Source organism: Leguminivora glycinivorella, chromosome Z (assembly GCF_023078275.1).
Source record: "Leguminivora glycinivorella isolate SPB_JAAS2020 chromosome Z, LegGlyc_1.1, whole genome shotgun sequence".
Classification (NCBI taxonomy): domain Eukaryota; kingdom Metazoa; phylum Arthropoda; class Insecta; order Lepidoptera; family Tortricidae; genus Leguminivora; species Leguminivora glycinivorella.
In genome coordinates, this window is record NC_062998.1 from 18,406,745 (window position 1) to 18,426,997 (window position 20,253).

General features: G+C 35.3%; 1 protein-coding gene across 2 annotated transcripts; it reads left to right on the forward strand.

Annotated features, from left to right (window-relative positions):
- The first annotated feature begins 4,492 nt into the window (after positions 1 to 4,492).
- Positions 4,493 to 14,868, forward strand: LOC125241745 (methionine-R-sulfoxide reductase B1). 2 transcript variants are annotated; one of them, XM_048150358.1, is made up of 4 exons: positions 4,493 to 4,745; positions 4,878 to 4,982; positions 5,064 to 5,225; positions 13,643 to 14,868. In XM_048150358.1, the coding sequence occupies exons 1-4, from the start codon at positions 4,643 to 4,645 to the stop codon at positions 13,822 to 13,824; spliced, it is 552 nt and encodes a 183-aa protein (XP_048006315.1). In that variant the 5' UTR covers positions 4,493 to 4,642; the 3' UTR covers positions 13,825 to 14,868. The 2 variants fall into 2 exon arrangements, with proteins under 2 accessions (XP_048006315.1, XP_048006316.1); XM_048150359.1 differs by having other exon boundaries at positions 13,679 to 14,868.
- The last annotated feature ends 5,385 nt before the right edge of the window (positions 14,869 to 20,253 follow it).

The following is a 20,253-nucleotide window of genomic DNA, read 5'->3' on the forward strand; positions in this document are numbered from 1 at the left end:
TTTCATTTCAAATTACTTAGCTAACTTTTTATAGTAATAGTTACGAATTTGTGAGGTATTTAAAAGAAATATTTTTTAATAAAATGCTTGAAACGCACCTATGTAGTTTTTTTTACAGCCATATTTTGATCAGTTGTTTATTTTTTGATCGTATTTATGTAATGTATATATATGTCGCAGTAAGATAGATAAAACCGTTATATAGTTATAACCCTAGGAATATAATTATACGTCGTAACATAGTTAAACGAAAGCGATTAATTGCTATCTTACTAGGAATGTAACTATAATACGTTACTAGTTTAGTAAAATAGTTATATGACTGGATTCAGTCTAGTGAAATGATTGTAGGCAGGAGTGCGGCGGTGCGGCAGAGGTATAGTTATAACCTTAGGGATATAATTATATGCCGTAACATAGCTAAACAAAAGCGATTCATAACCATCTTACTAGGAATATAATTATAATACGGTACTAGTTTAGTTATATAATTATATCACTGGATTAAACTTAGTCTAGGGATATAATTATAATACGTCTATAAGTGGGACTGGAACCGGGAGTCCCGGTTCTTTGTATTTTTATAGTTCTATACCAAAAAAATCAAAAGGAACCCTTATGGCGCGACTCTGTCCATCCGTCTGTGTGTTTAGAGAGAATAAGCACATTGAATTGGAAATAATTAACAAATTCTTGCCATAAACAATTCTTCACTGTGGTTTGTTTGTTTAACGCATATAATTATATCCCTAGGGTTATAACTATACCTCCGCCGCACCGTCGCACTCCTGTCTACAATCATTTCACTAAACTGAATCCAGTCATATAACTATTTAACTAAACTAGTAACATATTATAGTTATATTCCTAGTAAGATAGCAATAAATCGCTTTCGTTTAACTATGTTACGACATATAATTATATCCCTAGGGTTATAACTATATAACGGCTTTATCTATCTTACTGCGACATATACATATACATTACATATAATGTATATATACATATGCATTACATAAATACAGATTGGTCCCATTTTTATCAGAACCCAGTTCTGATGATGGGATCCTGGAGAAATCGAGGGAACTCGTCAAATCTTAAAGGTATAGGTACTTATAAATAGTGATTTTTGTGTTTTTATAAGAACAGCATGCGTTTACGTTCAGAACAGTTACATTTGGCTCAGTGGAACTGCTGGTGATGATGAGAATGGAACTCCTCAAATCTGAACGGCACACTTATAGTGACTCTGGTATTTTTATGAGAACAGCATGCATTTACATTCAAAACAGTGACATTTGGTGCAGTGGAACTGCTGATGATGATCAGAACGGAACTCCTCAAATCTGAACGGCACACTTATAGTGACTTTGGTATTTTTATAAGAACAGCGTGCATTTAAGGTTAGAACATTGACATTTATTTGTTAGGAGGAGATTTGTCCCCCCCGTTACTCGCACGCGAGACGGATTAATAAAATCGGTAGGTAAGTATGAGATAAAAAAATAGAATCGGTGGTCGCAAGGGGCCACACACACTCGGTCGCACGGGATTTTGTTTGAGATTTGCGATATCGTATGTATCTGTTGCGACGAATCGTACAAATATATCGTAACTCGTACCAAATGGCCGCTGTACACATATGGCCAACGGTTCCACCAGCCCTTTGTGAAGCCCCTTGGCCAAGATAAGAGCCGCTGTTTACACATTGGCGAACCAATCACTTGGCATTGGCTCTTCATGAAAGATGGACGTGGAATGGAAAAGTCTAGGAAATTCTAGGTCATAGACGTTGTCAGAAAAATTTGATTAAAAAATAATAACCCCGTAGTAAAATTAAATGATTTGAAATATTAACAATTTTTTGAATATTCTGATAAGAGTATTTATCTTTTTTAGGACATACATTAAACATTTGCAAGGTTATTTTATTTCCTAAAATCTACACTATTATTGGCATAGATAAACTTATTATTTTCGTAAATATTTCACTACTGTCCTCTCTGACGGCTGATGACCAACTGAATGAAGCGCCAACGTGTAAACGCAGTTGGCCATTGGCGCCAAGATCCTTTGATGTGTGGACAAAATCACAAAAAACCGACACCAATCGGTTGGCCGGCAAGCGCAAGCGCCAACTGCCAACTTACGGCCAAGTAGCCCTCTACACGCTTGGCCAAGGGGGTTGGTGAAACCGTTGGCCATATGTGTACAGGGGCCAAAAGAGAATATAATCACTACGTTTTAATTTCATTCAAAATTTGTTTTGATCCTAGTTGCATCAGCCTGCTCGTATCGTACCATGAATGGGGCCTTATACTCTAAGTTGGCAACACTGTGTCGAGTCTCTACCAGCTGTCAATAAAAATACAAGTTCACCACCAGTGTTGCCAACCTGGCATAAAAGATGCCAGATCTGGCATAATGGCAAGCGATTTAGCATTAAAATTTTCCATCTAGCATCTGGCATATTTTTTAGCATATTTTGGTCGCAGCCAAAATTTTGTACGAACTTAGCAGTTAAACTAAAAAAAAATACAAAACCAAAAATAGACCGACGACTTGACGTGATTTTTTAAGTGGAGAACTATCTTCACTTACAAAATCACGTCAATATAACAATGCTATGTTTTTGAAGGTTTGTGATTAGCCTGTCCGGTAGCCAGGTGTTATTTTTCGATACTTAGGCCGGCAACAGACAGTCATTCATAATCTGAAAAAAATATAATTTTACAAAAATCAGATCAACACATTGCCAGACACATTCTTTAAATTCAGATTATTCGCAATCTGTCGGATCAATCTGAAAAAATCATAATCTTAAAAAATAAGACTGTGTGTAGACAGTTGCAAAATTGTATGGAAATCCGTGTACTCGATCTGATTTCATAAGATTATGATTTTTTTCAGATTATGTATTTTAAGATTGTCTGTTGCCGGCTTTACCCAAGAGTCTTCTTCTATTTTTTATGTTAATGTTGCCTGTTTCTTAATAGCTCACATATATTTTAATCTTTATATACATTATTTGTTCACAAATAATGTGATAGGTATTGCTCAAAACAGTTTTTTCAGTACAGATGGTCGTTTTTTTACGCACTAGTTCGAGAAGTGGTTCATTATATGCCAGGTCGAAACTTCGGAGGCTCATCTGTACTGAAAAACGTCGTACGATACACGTGCAAAAAGGAAATTCGTAACTCGTGTCGATTTAAAACACTCCCTTCGGTCGTGTTTTAATTTATCGCCACTCGTTTCGAACTTCCTTTTTTACGCACTTGTATCGTAATGTACTATTTCAGTACAGATGGTCGTTTTTTTACGTATTAGTTCGAGAAGTGGTTCATTATATGCCAGGTCGAAATTTCGGAGGTTCATCTGTACCTACTGAAAAACGTCGTTCGATACACGTGCGAAAAGGAAATTCGTAACTCGTGTCGATTTAAAACACTCCCTTCGGTCGTGTTTTAATCTATCGCCACTCGTTTCGAACTTCCTCTTTTTCGCACTTGTATCGAAATGTACTATTTCAGTACAGATGGAGTTTTCTTTACGAACTAGTGCGAGAAGTGGTTCATTGTATGCCAGGTCAAAACTTCGGAGGCTCATCTGTACTGAAAAACGTCGTACGACACACGTGCGAAAAGGAAGTTCGTAACTCGTGTCGATTTAAAACACTCCCTTCGGTCGTGTTTTAATTTATAGCCACTCGTTTCGAACTTCCTTTTTTACGCACTTGTATCGTAATGTACTATTATTTTATTTCCTGAAAAGTGTATGTGTCCACCACTAGGGGACTTGTAAGTATTATATTATTTTTTGATTCCCCCTACCTGCTACTCCGACTAGATTGCAATTGTCTCAACCCAAGGTAACCCATGATAGGTTTGCAACGATTTTCACAGCCTCGTCAGTGCAGATGTTATATTAAACGTCAAACTTTTATGAAATTATGACGTTAACTTAACCCTTGCAGAGGCGGGGCTATTAAATTTTTTGCAAACTTGTCCTGGCCGGACTCTAGGACGTCAATGCGCATGCAACATCTATGGAGTAGCAGGCGTCCGTAGCACAGGGTTGATTGCTTCTAAATATGGCTCACCTCATGGCCGTATGATTGTTTGACACAAATGTAGTACTAAAAATTCGATCTCAATGTTCGGGTTGACCATCTGCTCTGACAACAGACTCCTAGAAGAGGTAACATACAATCTTACCCCACCATGACCTTGGAATTTTTCACCTAAGTGAGAGCAAGAAAGAGTTATTTATTGGTCGTTCTCACTTACGTGAAAAAATTCCAAGGTCGCGGTGAGGTACGGTCCTTTCTTAGCTATTGGACAGTCGCACAAACCACATTATTTTTAATATCTTTTTGGGTAACAGTTTAGCATTTTTTTTAGCATCCTGCGAAAAAGTTTAGCATATTTCTGGCATATTCCGGGCAACAGTCTAGCATTTTTTCAAAATCCGAGTTGGCAACACTGTTCACCACGCGACCAGTGGCGATTACGATTACTTATCATCTTTCTAGTCTATTTCCAGTGCTTGATGACAATATTAAAGGCGTCGTAATCTTATCGCTGTTTTATAAAAAGTATTTGATTGCGTAACAGTGTTCATGAAATAGGCAATGTGAGTTATGCGCATTCTACTCAGGCCATTTATTGCGTCCAGACAAGTAGCGCGGCAGCAACTAAATAATAAAGTGATACCAATAAAGCTACGACATCCTTTTACAACAGGTAGGTATGTAGCGCTCACCCAGGGCCTCTTCCGAGCGATGTATACCTTAACAGCAATACGAAATTTCCTCGTCGCGTTTTTTTGGCACCATGCCAGACCAGCTCTTCTAAAGTTTAGTTCCGTATTTACAGCTTTAGTGTGGAGAGCAATGGAGGATAAAGAAGCCTTGAAAAAACGTTTGACTCCACTGCAATATCATGTCACTCAAGAAGCTGGAACTGAGCGACCTTATACAGGTAAATAAGTCATTGCTCATTATAAGTTACATGTGTAACACAAAATTTTATTGTATGTTTATTTATACTGATTTATTTTAGGGTGCTACAATAAATTTTATGAAGAAGGACTGTATGTATGTATAGTCTGCAGACAGGACTTGTTTAGTTCGAAGACTAAGTTTGACTCTGGTTGTGGCTGGCCAGCATTCAATGATTGCCTAGCTAAAGATAAAGTCACTTTGCACCAGGATACAAGCGCAGGTATGTTGTATCATTCCTAATAATATTTTCAAATTAAATTTGCTTGCAATTTGAATGTACTAATACCGATTGTGTGTATCATAAATTTCATTCTGTCATACCCTAATACTAGCTTTGGACTATGTTCATTCATGCAGAACATTATGTTCAATGCCACAGCCAATGCCAGGAGAACTCATTGTATTAGGCTTACAATGTCAATCATATCACCTTGAGGTGTAAAGATCCAGTATTACATATTTATTTGTAATGACTTCAGTGTGGATAACAAAGTCAAAAATAACAAATGATATAATATTTATATTACTATACCAAGGTTTTAAAAAGAGCTATTATTCAATCTTTTGGAGATAAACCTTTGCCTGCAATGCATACAAAATTGATAGGGTGTTTCATATTCATAGAAGTTCATGATAGGGAGTTGCCTCATAATATTGGTTTCAGTGGCAGTTAAAGTATATAATGGTGTCTTTATATACTTTAACTGCCTTTACTTTTAACTCCATACCATGAAGTTCTATGAATACGAAACACCCTTTCAATTTAGTATGCATTGCAGGCAGAGGGCTATCTCTTTTGATAAACTGGAGCTTAGGTTGCGGGTGGCGAAATATTTAATTAATTTCATTTGCAAAATCCATACTAATATTATAAATGGGAAAGTGTGTGTGTCTGTTTGTTTGTCCATCTTTCACGGCAAAACGGAGCGACGAATTAACGTGATTTTTTAAGTCGAGATAGTTGAAGGGATGGAGAGTAACATAGGCTACTTTTTGTCTCTTTCTAACGCGAGTGAAGCCCTGGACAAAAACTAGTAATAAATAATTTAATTTTATCTTGAAGTGAATACATATTCTTAGAGCCTGTTCATATATTGATTACTGAGTAGTATAATTATTTACATCCACTACTAAAGATAAGTAGGTAGTTGTATATCTTATGGTAGATTCAATATTTTATTATTGATATGTCATATCATAGTTTCCAATTTTTTTTTCAGTTCAGCTCTTTTTATATCTGGCAATGGCTATGGCTATTTTAAGTTTGCTTTTTAAATCTTGTTACATTTCACACATTAAAATAATATACATATTTATTCTTTACATTGAAACATAATTACTCATAAAATACTGAGTGGTATACTAATCATAATCAGTCTGCGTGGAGTGGTGGGACAGGCAGGTCTCCTTTAACATTTAATTCTCACCCTTGAGTTTCTTGCTTCTGCTGTTATATGTATAAAACAACATATTAGAATTAAAGTTTACATAAGATTAGGCAGTGGAGGTGGTGTAGAAATAATGATGTTAGCCATGTCAGCATTGGATTCCCTGCTTTGCCATTGCCACCAATGGGTTGATCGCAATGATCGCTTTTTCTTTGGTGTATGGTACCTATTCCAGTGTATGGTGCAGGGTGATGCATATTTTATCAAAGTTAAAAAGTGCTATGTCTCACCCCCTCAAATTGTTCTCTGGTACTAAAAAAATTATTGTAATTTTTTTTAAGAATTTTTTGATAAATTTTAGAGGTCGCTACTACACAGTGAAAATTTTTAGTTTTCATACAAAATGATTTTTTTAATATTTTTTTTTTCGTTTTTTCTGTCTAAAACAATGTTTTAAGGTATTTAAAGCTATTTTTGAGGATATTTGATATTAATAATAATTTCGTTTGATTTTTAATAATTTTTATTCCTGTACTGTTGGTACAAGTCAATAAAATCCACTAAAATCAGTGTTTAAAACACCTAAAACACGAATTTTATGCATAAAAAAATTAAGCTGTAATGTTATATCAAATTTTAGGTACATGAATACAATGATTCGTCATAAGTATCATAAAAAAACGAAAAAAAAAAAAACATTTTGTATGAAGAATCAAAATTTTCAACGTGTGGTAGCGACCCCTAAAATATAACCAAAAATTCTGAAAAAAAATTACAATTATTTTTTAGTACCAGAGAACAATTTGAGGGGGTGAGACATAGAACATTTTAACATTGATAAAATATGAATCACCCTAATGGTGCCATATTTTTTATATAATGTAGTAGTGTAACTAGTGACTACTTAAAAGACACATCACAAATATATATTGAATTTAATTTGATTTTTTCCCTAGATAGACATTATAACAGATAATTTTCTATCAAGTTCCTATTCAAAATATACTGACCTGTCTATCCATGATGGGAAGATATTTTATTTAATATCCAGATAATTAAAAAAAACCGGCCAAGTGCGAGTCGGACTCGCCCACCGAGGGTTCCGTATCGGTACAAACTTTCAACAGTTAAAATAATGTTATGATTCTTAATAATAATAATAACTTAATACTTAGTACCTAGACTTGGCTTACGAGATAACCGCCATGTGGGATGTTGATTCGACGATTATTGTCCCGATAGTCGTTTCAGCGAACGGTCTCATAGCGAAGAGTCTCGACCAACATCTCGAGAGACTCTCGCTAGGTGGTTGGATCAAGGGTCAGATGCAGAAGGCGGTGATCTCGGACACGGCGCGGATAGTCCGACGGTTCCTCTCTCTGCAGCCCTAACCACCGGCAGCTTGGGCCCTGCCCCGCTTTAGTAGTAGTTTTGTATTTTACTTTTATATTCGTATTATAAATAGCCTAGCCTAAGATTTAAAAGAAATAAAGAGAATAACTGAATAATAAGAAGGAAAATAAATACTGAGAATAATAACTTAAAAGACGTGACTAGAAGTATAGGTATAGCGCCATCTCTCGGTGAATTTACTAACTTAATTTGCGCTACCTGTATGGTATGTTGGTTTTTCAGGGATAATTCTTTATAATGTTAACCGATTTCGATAATTTTTACTTTATTTGAAAGATAATATTTCACGTAAAATTTCGTATTAATTTGAAGTACGATATATATCTGCAAGGGTGATTACATTAAAAGTTAAAATGTGAAAAGCTTTTTTTTATAAAAAAAAAGTTTCCGAGATACAGACACGACTTTATTTTTCCTGTAATATTTGGCATAAAACCAATGTTTCGTAAAATTTTCATAATTTTTCGTTGGTAAACTTCGAAGATAAGGGGGGGGGGAACAGTATTTTTTTTTAGATTATCCTTCATAATTTTTTTTTCCACTACAAAAAACATAGTTTTGATATGTACAGTTTGAGCTCTTTCTAACGATACCCCATTTGACCTAGTAACTTGACATTTACAGTTTGCCCCCCTTGCATATTCCCTATTTTCTATAATTAATATTATTTAATAAAAAAAAAAAATACTTTCAATTTGTAGAGGTTAACAATGTTCTGAATAACTATTCGAAATTTCAAGTCGATAGCATAAAAAAAAAACCGGTCAAGTGCGAGTCGGACTCGCTCACCGAGGGTTCCGTACAAACTTTCAATAGTTGAATCATCAAAATGTTATTCATAGAACTCTACAGATTTGACTAAATCCCTCAAGACTCAATTTCCCACATAACAAGTAATATTTTAATATACAATTTTATTGTTAGACAACGTCCAAATAAAATCAAGACTATTCGACTTCAATAGTGTACGACTTACGACATGTCGCAATGATGCTCCTGAACCGACCTCATTATATCAGGAAAAACGCGATGTAGGAAATGAGCGTTCAACGTACAGCGACATCTATCGGCAAATTGAGTAAACTAATGCGCGCGAGCTAGTATGGAGGATGATTTTTATGGAATAATTGTTTATTGCGTGAACCGATTTTAACCACTTTGCCTCTATTTGAAAGCAGGTAATTTCATTGTTATTTTGTTAAACATTACAGGTACAATAAACACCCGCAAGGGTGTTGAAATTGAAAATGTAAATCTGAAAGGTTTTTTATAAATTAAAAAAAAAGTTTTCAAGATACGTGTATGATTTTATTTTTCCTGTAATATTCATTATAATAGCCATGTTTGGTGAAAATTTCATAAATTTATGTTGGTAAACTTCGGAGATAAGGGGGGGGGGGGGGAACGGTATTTTTTTTTACATTTTCCATCAAAAAACATTTTCTTTCCACGACCAAAAAATTATAAAATATAGTTTTGATATGTACAGTTTGAGCTCTTTCTAACGATACCCCACTTGACCTAGTTACTTGAAATTTTCAGTTTGCCCCCCTTTCATTTTGGCCATTTTCTATAATTTATATTAATTAATTAAAAAAAAAATCTTTCAACTTGTAGAGGTTCACAATGTTTATAACTATTCCAAATTTCATATCGATAGCATAAGTAGTTCTCGAGATATTTAACAATGTGACAGACGGACAGACAGACGGACAGAGTCGCACCATAAGGGTTCCTGTTGTACCTTTTTGGTACGGAACCCTAAAAATGTTATTGTTACTCAGTACATAGTGGCCTTTTTAAAGGAGTCGTTTATGTGAAAATACATTCAAAAATAGTAAAAAAAATTGTCCAAAAATTACAAAAGTCATATAATATATTTCTTTGTTTTTACATAAAAAATGCGTGGTTAAATTCATCGGGTTATTCAGGCCCGCGGTGTATAGCTGAATATATCTTTTATCCAAGTTAAATTCCTAGAAACTAGAGCCTAGAAACTATATTAACAAAAAATGGTCATAGGTGCCAAATATACGCAGTTAGGTACCAAATAGTACCAAATAGGTACTGAATCTTAGTGAGTATGTACTAAACATCAAATATCTGTAGTGGTCCAGGGGTCCTGACTAGGGCATGCAGAACCGGAACGGTACCAAGAATTTCATTTCCCGGTTCTAAGTGAGACTGGACCTGGGAGTCCCGGTTCTTAGAGTTCCGTACCAAAAAAATACAAAAGGAATCCTTATGTCGCGACTCTGTCCGTTCGTCTGTGTTTTGATAGAAAAAGCACATTGGATTGGAAATAATTAACAAATTCTTGTCCTAAACAATTCTTTACTGTGGTTTGTTTACGTTATATAAGGAAGTAAAATAGTACCATGGTTTCAAGCAATGTTGCAAATTGCACTATTTGCGATAAATATCATGTTTATCTTGTCAGATTCAACTTTACTAATTATTTACAAATACTAAAAATGCCATCGCACAAATCCAAATGCAGATACAATTTAAAAAATGAATAAATCGGATATTTTAAAAAGAACCGGGAACACTGGTTCCTAAATTTTTGTCCCGGTTCTTTCGCCACCATAAAATTACCGGGATTTCCCGGGAAATACCGGGAGCATGCCCTAGTCCTGACGCTTACTATATGTTGGTCAACATAAGCGTTCATTAAATCTTAAATCAAAGCTTCATTTATTTCATAAGATGGGAGACGTTGGTGATGTAAAAGATATCCCATCAAAACCATAAAATATGTGATATGACAGCCAATTTCAATATTAGAAAGAAAGAAAATAAATTTATTCGGGAATTTTACATGAAGATTCCTTATATACATAAACATCACTGAAAGGGTCTCCCCTCAGCAAACAAATACACATTCCAGTTTTATTTAGTGCTTTATTTGCTTTTAGCAAGTGTGCGAAATATTAGATTTGTGTCTGTAACAAGGGATCAAAATTAATTATATCCTAGCCATGTCTTTGTCTCGACTACTTAGTCTGGCCACGAGTAAGCCCATTTATAGTATAAAAAAATCCTGAATGTAATAATGGATTTTACAATTTAAATCTGAGCTTAGTAGCGAGCTAGCGAGGTATTCCAAAATTGAATCATGGGCGGTTAGTGGGATTCAAGTGCTAACGCCCAAAGAGAAAATTTTGTTGCTACTGATATGGCTATTCACATCACCTATGAGGATTTTCCAAATATGAATTAAGGCTCATTATACTAATATAGTTAGTACGCACTTTATCTACAAAAATATAGTTTTAGATTATAATCTGTTGTGATTAATGATTATATTGCGCTTTCAGAATTGGTGATGTGAAAAATATAGTGTACAGTGCGATTAAAATCAGTTAACGATTCGGCTTTTACCCTTCGGCTTCGGCTCTTATCGGGATCGCATAAGTGCGAGCAAGATAGATATAAAACCCGAATCGTTAACTGATGTTAATCGTACTGTAACACAGATGATAGATAAATTAGATATTAACATTCTGTAGGCACTAACCGCCGCCCATGAAAGTGTTAATATTGTGAACTTGAGTTTTTATTAATACTAGTAATGTCCATAGGCGGAGATGACTGCTTTCCATCAGGCGACTTGTCTGCGTTTGCAAAATACCTAACATTTAAAAGATGTCTCGCTCTCGTTTAAAAATGTGACCGTACCTACATGTATATTTTGTATTTGTTTTGTTAGTTTACTTTTCCCCGCACTGAGTAGTGAAATTGTGTTCTTTACCTTTTTCTATTGCCTGTCTGTATCCTTAACTATTTTTTAACAAAGTTTAACAAACCACAGTAAGGCTAAATTGAGAAAGAAATTTTGAATTGAAAAATGATGTACCAAAAGTCACAAAAATTTCACTACTAAATATATGGCGTAGTTTCGAGATGATCGGCTGATTTCGCTAATAAGAAAATGTTTGGTTTATTTGATTAATGATACATTTTGCCCTCCGCCCTATTGAAGAAAGTTAAAACGAGATGGAACGTTTCGCCATTTGAGGGTAGATAGACCGCTTTTCTGGACCCGTGTTGTGCTGCCACTGCCTCGCAACCAGCAACTTGTTAGACACCTGTGCTTGTACACCGTGTTTTTTTGTTTTCCGTTAAATTCGACACGCAGTTAGGTTCCTCACCAGGAACCAGCCTGTATATCGCTTTTTGTTAAATTTGAAAAATTTTTTTGACAAAAAGTAGCTGACATTTTTAGAAAAATACTAAAATAACATAATATTCAAAAAATCCAAAAAATAATTAAAAACTGAATATCTTTTTTGGGGAAAATAATATAACCTTCCATCATATCCCTAAAAATCAAGGAATCCTGTATTTTTTTACTTTTGTAACTTTTACTTCATATTACGATCACTAACTATAAAAAAATACGTTTCATTCGGACGTAACAAAAGTTACTGATTTCTTGAAACGCAAGTTACCAATGTTTTGCATGGTTATTTTCATAATTGAAAAATATTAAGATTCCTTTTTGCTACATAAACATACTCTTGACTGACACGATTTAAGTTACAAGAAAATTCGTAAACCAATATGGAAATAAAAAAATCGTATTTCAATGATGCTTTAAAAACCCATGTCCAATTTCTGTAACGAAAGTTACCACCTCATTTTAGTGTACTGAGGCCAGAAAATGGTTATGTTTCAAATAATTTCCACTTTAGTTTAATGAGATTTAACTGTATTAAATGGTGCACTAGCAAAAAAAGATATTTAAGTATGAATCAAGCCACAAATAACCTTTGTTTGACAACTTTGCGTTCTAAATGTAACGCAAGTTATCATGGAATTACCCAGTGGTAAGGGATGCCACACACGTGTTCAGTAATTAAGTTTCTTAGAGAAATTGATTGTATTTGAACTAAAGAATCTTCCCTTAAAGTTAACGGAATTCAATAAAAACACGTTGTATAAGTAGATAGGCCTGGCCTGGGGATGCAAACGCGAATGACTTTACACGTCGGTTCGATACTCTATCTATTATGAAACAGCGATACAGAGGCAAACAGACGAATCTCGATTTTCGCAATATCCTCACCTCCAGCCCTTATTTTAATTATTTTGCAGTAAATGGTTCTTATGTAATATAATTTATTATGTATATTTCAAAAAATACATTTTGGTGACGGGAATGTGGAGTTTTGGTGCTAATGTATTTTTTATCTTTTTTCTGTCTGTCTTCCCGTACCCTTTGAACACCTTCCGACACAATCCTGAACCCAACGCAAACGTAAGTCGTCCCAAATTGGTAATTATAATTTAATTATCTTCTTATGCTTTTTTTGTCGAACGTATAATCTTAAATTCATTATACGTCGCTCTTACTAACCTGAGCGTTGCTCAAATGTATTTTACTTTTCGTCATCTATCTTCTCAATGTCTATGTTTAATGACTACATCACACGATCATTTTCTATTTAAATTGCGAATTACACACACATTAATTTACTACATGACTTATGTTTGTTCTTTCGCTCTTAAACGCATCTCATGAATGTTGGAATATGCATGTAATGGCACTGCATTGTCCCGGTCCCCCGCCCGCTCCCCGCTTCCCCGCCCCGCCCCGCCCCGCCCCGCCCCGCCCCGCCGCGCCGGCGACCACCCCGTCCCGCCCGCTGCCCGGATGGCCGCTGGTTGGATGACTCCTGGTGCTCCGCTGCGACAACGCGCCTGAAAATTCACGACATCTACTCTGGAAATCATTTCGGATTATGTGCTCATGGCATCACACGGTTTCAATGTGTATCTGTGTAAATAAATGGTGATGTGGGTGAACGGATTGTGCTTGTACGAATCGTAGTTGGAGCGAATATATTACTAGTTTTAACACGGCCAGGTTTGGTGCGAACTGAGGTGCGATGTTCCAAGTGCTCCGCTCACCTGGGCCACGTGTTCGATGACGGGCCGGCGCCCACCAAGAAACGTTTTTGTATTAATTCTGCCTCGATGGACTTCATACCAGCCGAAGAAAGAAAGGATTAACTTGTCTTTATATTTTTCCTTCTGATACAAAAGTCACCGTTAACGATACTACGATAAAATGTTACCGATACTATAAAATACCATTTGACGTAGTTTAGCGCAAATGATCCATTCTCTAAAACTGGCTTGCCATCACAGAACAGCCCTTGTTGCTTCAATAGGCTACTAGACTCATATCTAATTGGCACAAGAAATGATTATCTTCTGTAATATTTGACAAGAAACCATGAATTTTTGATTTTGGGTATTAAAAGTGTACGATGACTGCATTTTTCATTATAAATGTAAGTATTTTTTTTTATTTAGGCCACTGAAAACGCTGTCGACCTTGTAGTGACAGTGACGTCATCCCATACAACGATTTCGGTCGCAAAATCTTCAAATTAGTCACTAAATGTCAAATGTGACATAACGCGTGGTAAGGTCGTGCACACAATGTGCGGTCCTGATACAATAACAAAATGGAGTCGACGTATGCACGCATTACGGTAATAAAATGTGTACAAATTTTGAATGCTATTCACTGTCAGAACGGTTTCTTACTTCACTTTGTTAGACACTGTATGCACACATGACGGTAACAAAATGTGTACGAATTTGTGGCTGTCAATGTCACTGCCAGGCGATTTCTAACTACACTTTGTTAGTCGCCGTACGCACTCATTACGGTAACAAAAAGTTTTTTTATTTATTTATTGAAAACAAAGATTACAATCAATGTCACTGTCAAAAGAAGCCATTTTGTACTTTCAGTCACCGTGTACTCTAGGACCATTTTGCGACCAATTTTCGACTGTTTTTTTACCTGGAATATTTCCCAGCCTTAATCCATATTTTAACAACTTTATTGGTTTTCTAAGCATTATTTTTATTATTTCAGTATAGTACTTACATGCACCGGAGCACTAAAAATTCAGTATAGTTATGTACACAAACACTGAGTAGTAATAGTTATTTGTTATACAAGGGGGCAAAGTTGTATTTTAACGCCGAGTGTGAAATTGAAAAACGAGCAAGTAAAAGGATTCTATAGTTGAACCACGAGCGAAGCGAGTGGTTCGAAAATAGAATCCTGAATTTGCGAGTTTTTTAACACACGAGAAGTAAAATACTTTTGCACCCGAGTGTAACACAAAACTTTTCCCCTCACTACAGCGAGGAAACTACAACGCAAAAAATGCGTTTATCACTGCTTCCAGTAGTTTCACAGGTGGGAAATCATCTTTATTACTAGATTCACCTACTTTTATCAATTTTAAAGCAGTTAATTTGACTTTATTCAAGGTCAAATTACTTTACCCACTAGTGGATAAAATGCGTTTTTACCCGCTGGTATTAAAGGACAAAACACGTGTTTCCGAGCTAGTGAGGGGAAAATAATATTATTGCTGGTTAAATCCGTAGATGTAGATGTAGATGTAGTGTAGGGGCGCCCGGCCGGATACAGGCGGGCTGTCGATCGCTGATGCGTTCATTCAGCCCAATTCCCTGGAGTTGGAACTGCAGGTTACTGTCCCGGCTGCCCTCCCACACTTCTCTCCTCAAATCTTCTTGTTTTCCTGCAGAACAGAAGGACATCTTTAAGTTTGACATCCTTGAGTTCATCTTCTCTTAAACTGTCTTTACCGAATGTATCATATCGCGGTGCCGCATACATGATACATTCTGCTAGTAAGTGCAAGCTTGTCTCCTCCTTACCACAGTGTGGACAGGATTCGTCACTACTGATACCTATTATCCTCATGTGTCTGTTGAGTAGGGTTTGCAAAAACCGGTTAACTTTAAAAACCGGTTAATAACCGAACCTATATCTTCAAAACCGGTTAACCGGTTTTTAACCGGTTTTGCGAATTTTTAGTAAATTACCGTACTACGCAATAATATTACCATTACCTTCAAGAATTCTGTTGTTTATGATATCGTAGCAGGTATTACTTGCACGATGAAGATCATTTTTATCCAGTTTTTTGAAATTTTGTGAAATTTAATGCAGAAGTTGCCATAAAGGACTTGAGTGCCTATAGCGTATATGACGCTTAAACCTGTCGTGACTTTACTGTTTACTGTGATAATCACTTTACGAACTAAATATTTGTCAGTTGTGCGTTTTCTATAAGCATATCGCGGAGGTCTACAGCTCCCAGAGATACCAGTAATACAAGGAATTAACGTAGGAAAACCAAGATCTACATTTTCCCTTTATTTTAAAAATATAATTTGAAATATACAGTAGAATCCGGTTATAACGACGCCCAAGGGACCGCTGATATTACGTCGTACAAAAAAAAATCATTTCGGTTTAAAGATATATCATTTTTTAGTATGCGTGCTTGCTCATCACCGGCAAATTACTGTCGTATTTCGTAATAATAAATAGTCGCATTCCTTGAACCTCGATTTACGTAATTAATATGACAATCTATTTTTTTATTGAGTAAAATTAGTTTATACGCAATCGAAAAATAAAAAGTGGGTTCTATTTAGCTCATAAGATTAGACTGGAGGCGAACAAATTGTTAAAATTATTAAAACCAATGCTCCAAAAAGTCACATGGCCACAATCTCATCTTACAACTTGTAGGCAAGACAGGGGGCCGTGATATGGGCGGAAATAGCTTTGTTTCCTCAATTTACTAGTAAAAACGTTGTCGCTCGTCGTTGTAACCGGGCTTGACGGACGGATTTTGCGTAAAATTACGTCGTAAAACGCGGTTGGTCGTTAAAACCGGAGTCGTAATAAACGGATGTACTTTCATAATATCACATACTATTTAGCATTTTGGTTATATAATGAAACGTTTTTATTTTATGCTTGTATGAGAGATCATATCAATTCAATTATGCGACCGAGTATGTTAAAGGGGTATAATATGCAGCCTTTTGTCTAAAATAATAATCAACGTTTTTACTTCAAGAAAGGTAACTAACTTCCAAGGAACAAATTAGCTTTACTCAAATGTCATATGACCTGTAGTGACTACTAATATGATGAAATAAGTAACTTCCAAAGAACAAATTAGCTTTACCCAAATGTCATATGACCTGAAGTGACTAATATTATGATAAAATAATTGTAAACATTTATTTGTATTCTCCATTTAAGCGATCCTAATTAAATTTGTTTTTGGGATAAATTTAAATATGTAATTCAATTGGCAAATATGGGACATAATAAAACTGCGTTGGTTATAAATCAATGACACCAATTATATATTTACTCGTTAGAAACACATCAAATATTCAACAAGGGAGTAAAATCATAAACATGGTTACTATTAAGTTACGTATAATGAAATAGTAAAATATGCTTATTTTTAATTACAATTTCATTAGTCAGTTTCATCAATTTATTCAGGTAGTTTTCATTAATTAATTTTCATAGTTAAATACGGGTAATTATTATTAAATAATCAGACATAAACAGGGTTGTAGAGTTGTTTATAACGAAACACTAAAACATTAACTTTTTAATTACATTTTCATTAATCCATTTCATAAATTAATTCAGACAATTTTCATTGAATAAATTTATAAATTAATTCAGGTATTTATTAAATAATCAGATTAAGGTACTTCAAATAATTTCATAAACTAATTCAGACAATTATTATTATTATATAATCAGATTAAGGTACTTATCTCTGTTCGTGGCGCTGGTAGAACTAAAAGTGACTGCTCGCCGACGAGCAGTCCCTTTTATAACCAGTTCAGGTAAACTTGCCAGACCGACCCGGTTTCTTTGTCTACCGACATTATTGCCATAAATTTAAATGTTTGAGAGAAACGTACCTTAAAATGTTACAATTATTAAACATTATAATGGCAAATCCAACACGGCCATACTGACAAGTACTTCGATCTCGAAGTACAAAAGTATTTACATAGTTATACATCTTAATCTTACTCATATTAAGTAGCCACAAGCCTTGTCATGTAAGCCCCATCACCTGCTGCCCGTGAAGCCAGGCAAACATCAGACTTGTGACCGACCAGCATTTTTTTGTAGCTGTGGGCCCTGGCATGAAAGCTCCGTCACCTGTTGCGACATGACGTCGAGCAATCATCAGACACACAACCGACCAACAGTATTTTTGTAGCTATGGGCCCTGGCATGAAAGCTCCGTCACCTGTTGCGACATGACGTCGAGCAATCATCAGACACACAACCGACCAACAGAATTTTTGTAGCTGTGGGCCTTGGCATGAAAGCTCCGTCACCTGTTGCGACATGACGTCGAGCAATCATCAGACACACAACCGACCAACAGTATTTTTGTAGCTGTGGGCCTTGGCATGAAAGCTCCGTCACCTGTTGCGACATGACGTCGAGCAATCATCAGACACACAACCGACCAACAGTATTTTTGTAGCTGTGGGCCTTGGCATGAAAGCTCCGTCACCTGTTGCGACATGACGTCGAGCAATCATCAGACACACAACCGACCAACAGTATTTTTGTAGCTGTGGGCCCTGGCATGAAAGCTCCGTCACCTGTTGCGACATGACGTCGAGCAATCATCAGACACACAACCGACCAACAGTATTTTTGTAGCTATGTGCCCTGGCATGAAAGCTCCGTCACCTGCTGCACCATGACGTCAAGCAATCATCAGACACATAACCGACCAGCAGTATATATATACAATTGACAACATTTCATATTTTTGAGTACTACTTTTTATTGTTTGGTTTGAAAGAATTCAATACTAAAAGATACACGTATTTTTTTATTTTTCCAAAAACTGCTATTTTAATGAGAAAGTCCCTTATTACTACTTCGAGTAGAAAGAGCTTAAGAAGACACAGCTTTATGACTTCACATGTGTTGATTCATACACTTAAGAAAACGACAAAATAATTTCCAAAAAAAAAAGTTTTAACATTCAGCTTAAACAGTCCGGTATGTCTGACTGTCAAGTGGCACTGTCAAACTCAAGTGACTTCCTAACTGGAAGTTTCTTTTGTTATAGTGACAGCTCTAAATCAGCTATTGAGGTCACTTCCCCATTAAACTATTTTTTAAGATTTTTTTGTTATCATAAAAATACGGGAAAAAAAAATTATATTAATATTATATCTCGAAATGGTTTTCGACTTAGGGACACTGAAAATTTTGAAACGTTGTCAATTATACATAGTATATAATATATATTACACATTTTATTACATATGTATATATCCAACACGGCTAATCCGGACTTAAAGCAATCGGCAAAAAAGCTACCTTTTTTTCAGTTATTTATTGTAACCTTAAATTAATGTAACAGTATAGCAAGAACACAATAAATATAGCCAGTTTTTTTTTTGCGGAATGCTTTAAGATAATCAGCACTTAATATGGCCATTTACCATTTTGTATACTATTTTACATTTTCTTTACAGATATAGCATCATCGATAGGTATATCTTTCATCAAGTTTTATCACAAAATGTTTTTATCTTTGTACTGTACTGTAAAAAGATACAATATCCTAGGACTTCAATTAATCGAGCTATATATTTATTTCTGATTACTTCACGATCAATCAACAAGTGTGAATATTATTATATCTTCCAAACAGCTCGGCCAGTCTGACCTAACGACATAATATTTTATGAAGGGCATGTCATGTAAGATGCAAATGCCGTACAAACTGAAAACTCATCTTCCCTTATTCGTAGCTTATTACATGGTAAATATCGCTTTATCAGCAACAGTTTTCAGTAAATAGTATACCTAATATATTTATTAAACATTACAGTATCACATATTAACCATGTAATGAGCTATCTTGAGAAGTAAAGCATAAACGTGACGAATAATCAGGAAAAGAAGCATATAGAATCGCCCACTTATTTATACAGTTATATTTTGAAAATGGTCCCTTTTCCCAAAGAATCTTATTTATTTGAATCTATTCACACTATTTTCCGTAGGTACTCTACTCAGCATGAAAGATGAATAAGTACCTACCTAGTGACCCTTTTTTTTGCAGAATCTTGTTCTGTGAGATTTGTATTATTGTTCATAATTTAATTTATTAATCTTATTTTTTTTTGCTTTCCTTTTTTTAATAATGACTTTCTTGTTGGGAGATAAACGAACCCGCTGATATGAAAACACTTTTTTTTGTTAAATTTGACAGTCGCCAGGATCCCTATCAGGAACCACCCGGCAAATCACTTATTAAATTAGAAAAAAGGTTTTTTTTTAACCGTTTTCATACATTATAAATTTGTCAATCATGTGAGAGACCCGTAGAAACAATAAAGTCAGTCTCAAGTAAATGACGACACATGTAACAATAAATAATGCGCTAACGCTTACTGAGCCACTAAATTCATTCCCTGAATAACTCGATAACAGTAAGAGAAAAGACAATATTTTCTTACAGAAATTAATTGTAATTTACCTAAAGAACCGTCCCCTAATATTAACGGAAATCAATA

Excerpts from the sequence above, each read along its gene's own strand:
- LOC125241745 (XM_048150358.1), top strand. The coding sequence starts at position 4,643 with ATGCGCATTCTACTCAGGCCATTTATTGCGTCCAGACAAGTAGCGCGG. Across the intron at positions 4,746-4,877 it reads ACGACATCCTTTTACAACAG|CTTTAGTGTGGAGAGCAATG; the intron begins GTAGGTATGTAG and ends CCGTATTTACAG. Across the intron at positions 5,226-13,642 it reads GCACCAGGATACAAGCGCAG|TTGGAGCGAATATATTACTA; the intron begins GTATGTTGTATC and ends TACGAATCGTAG.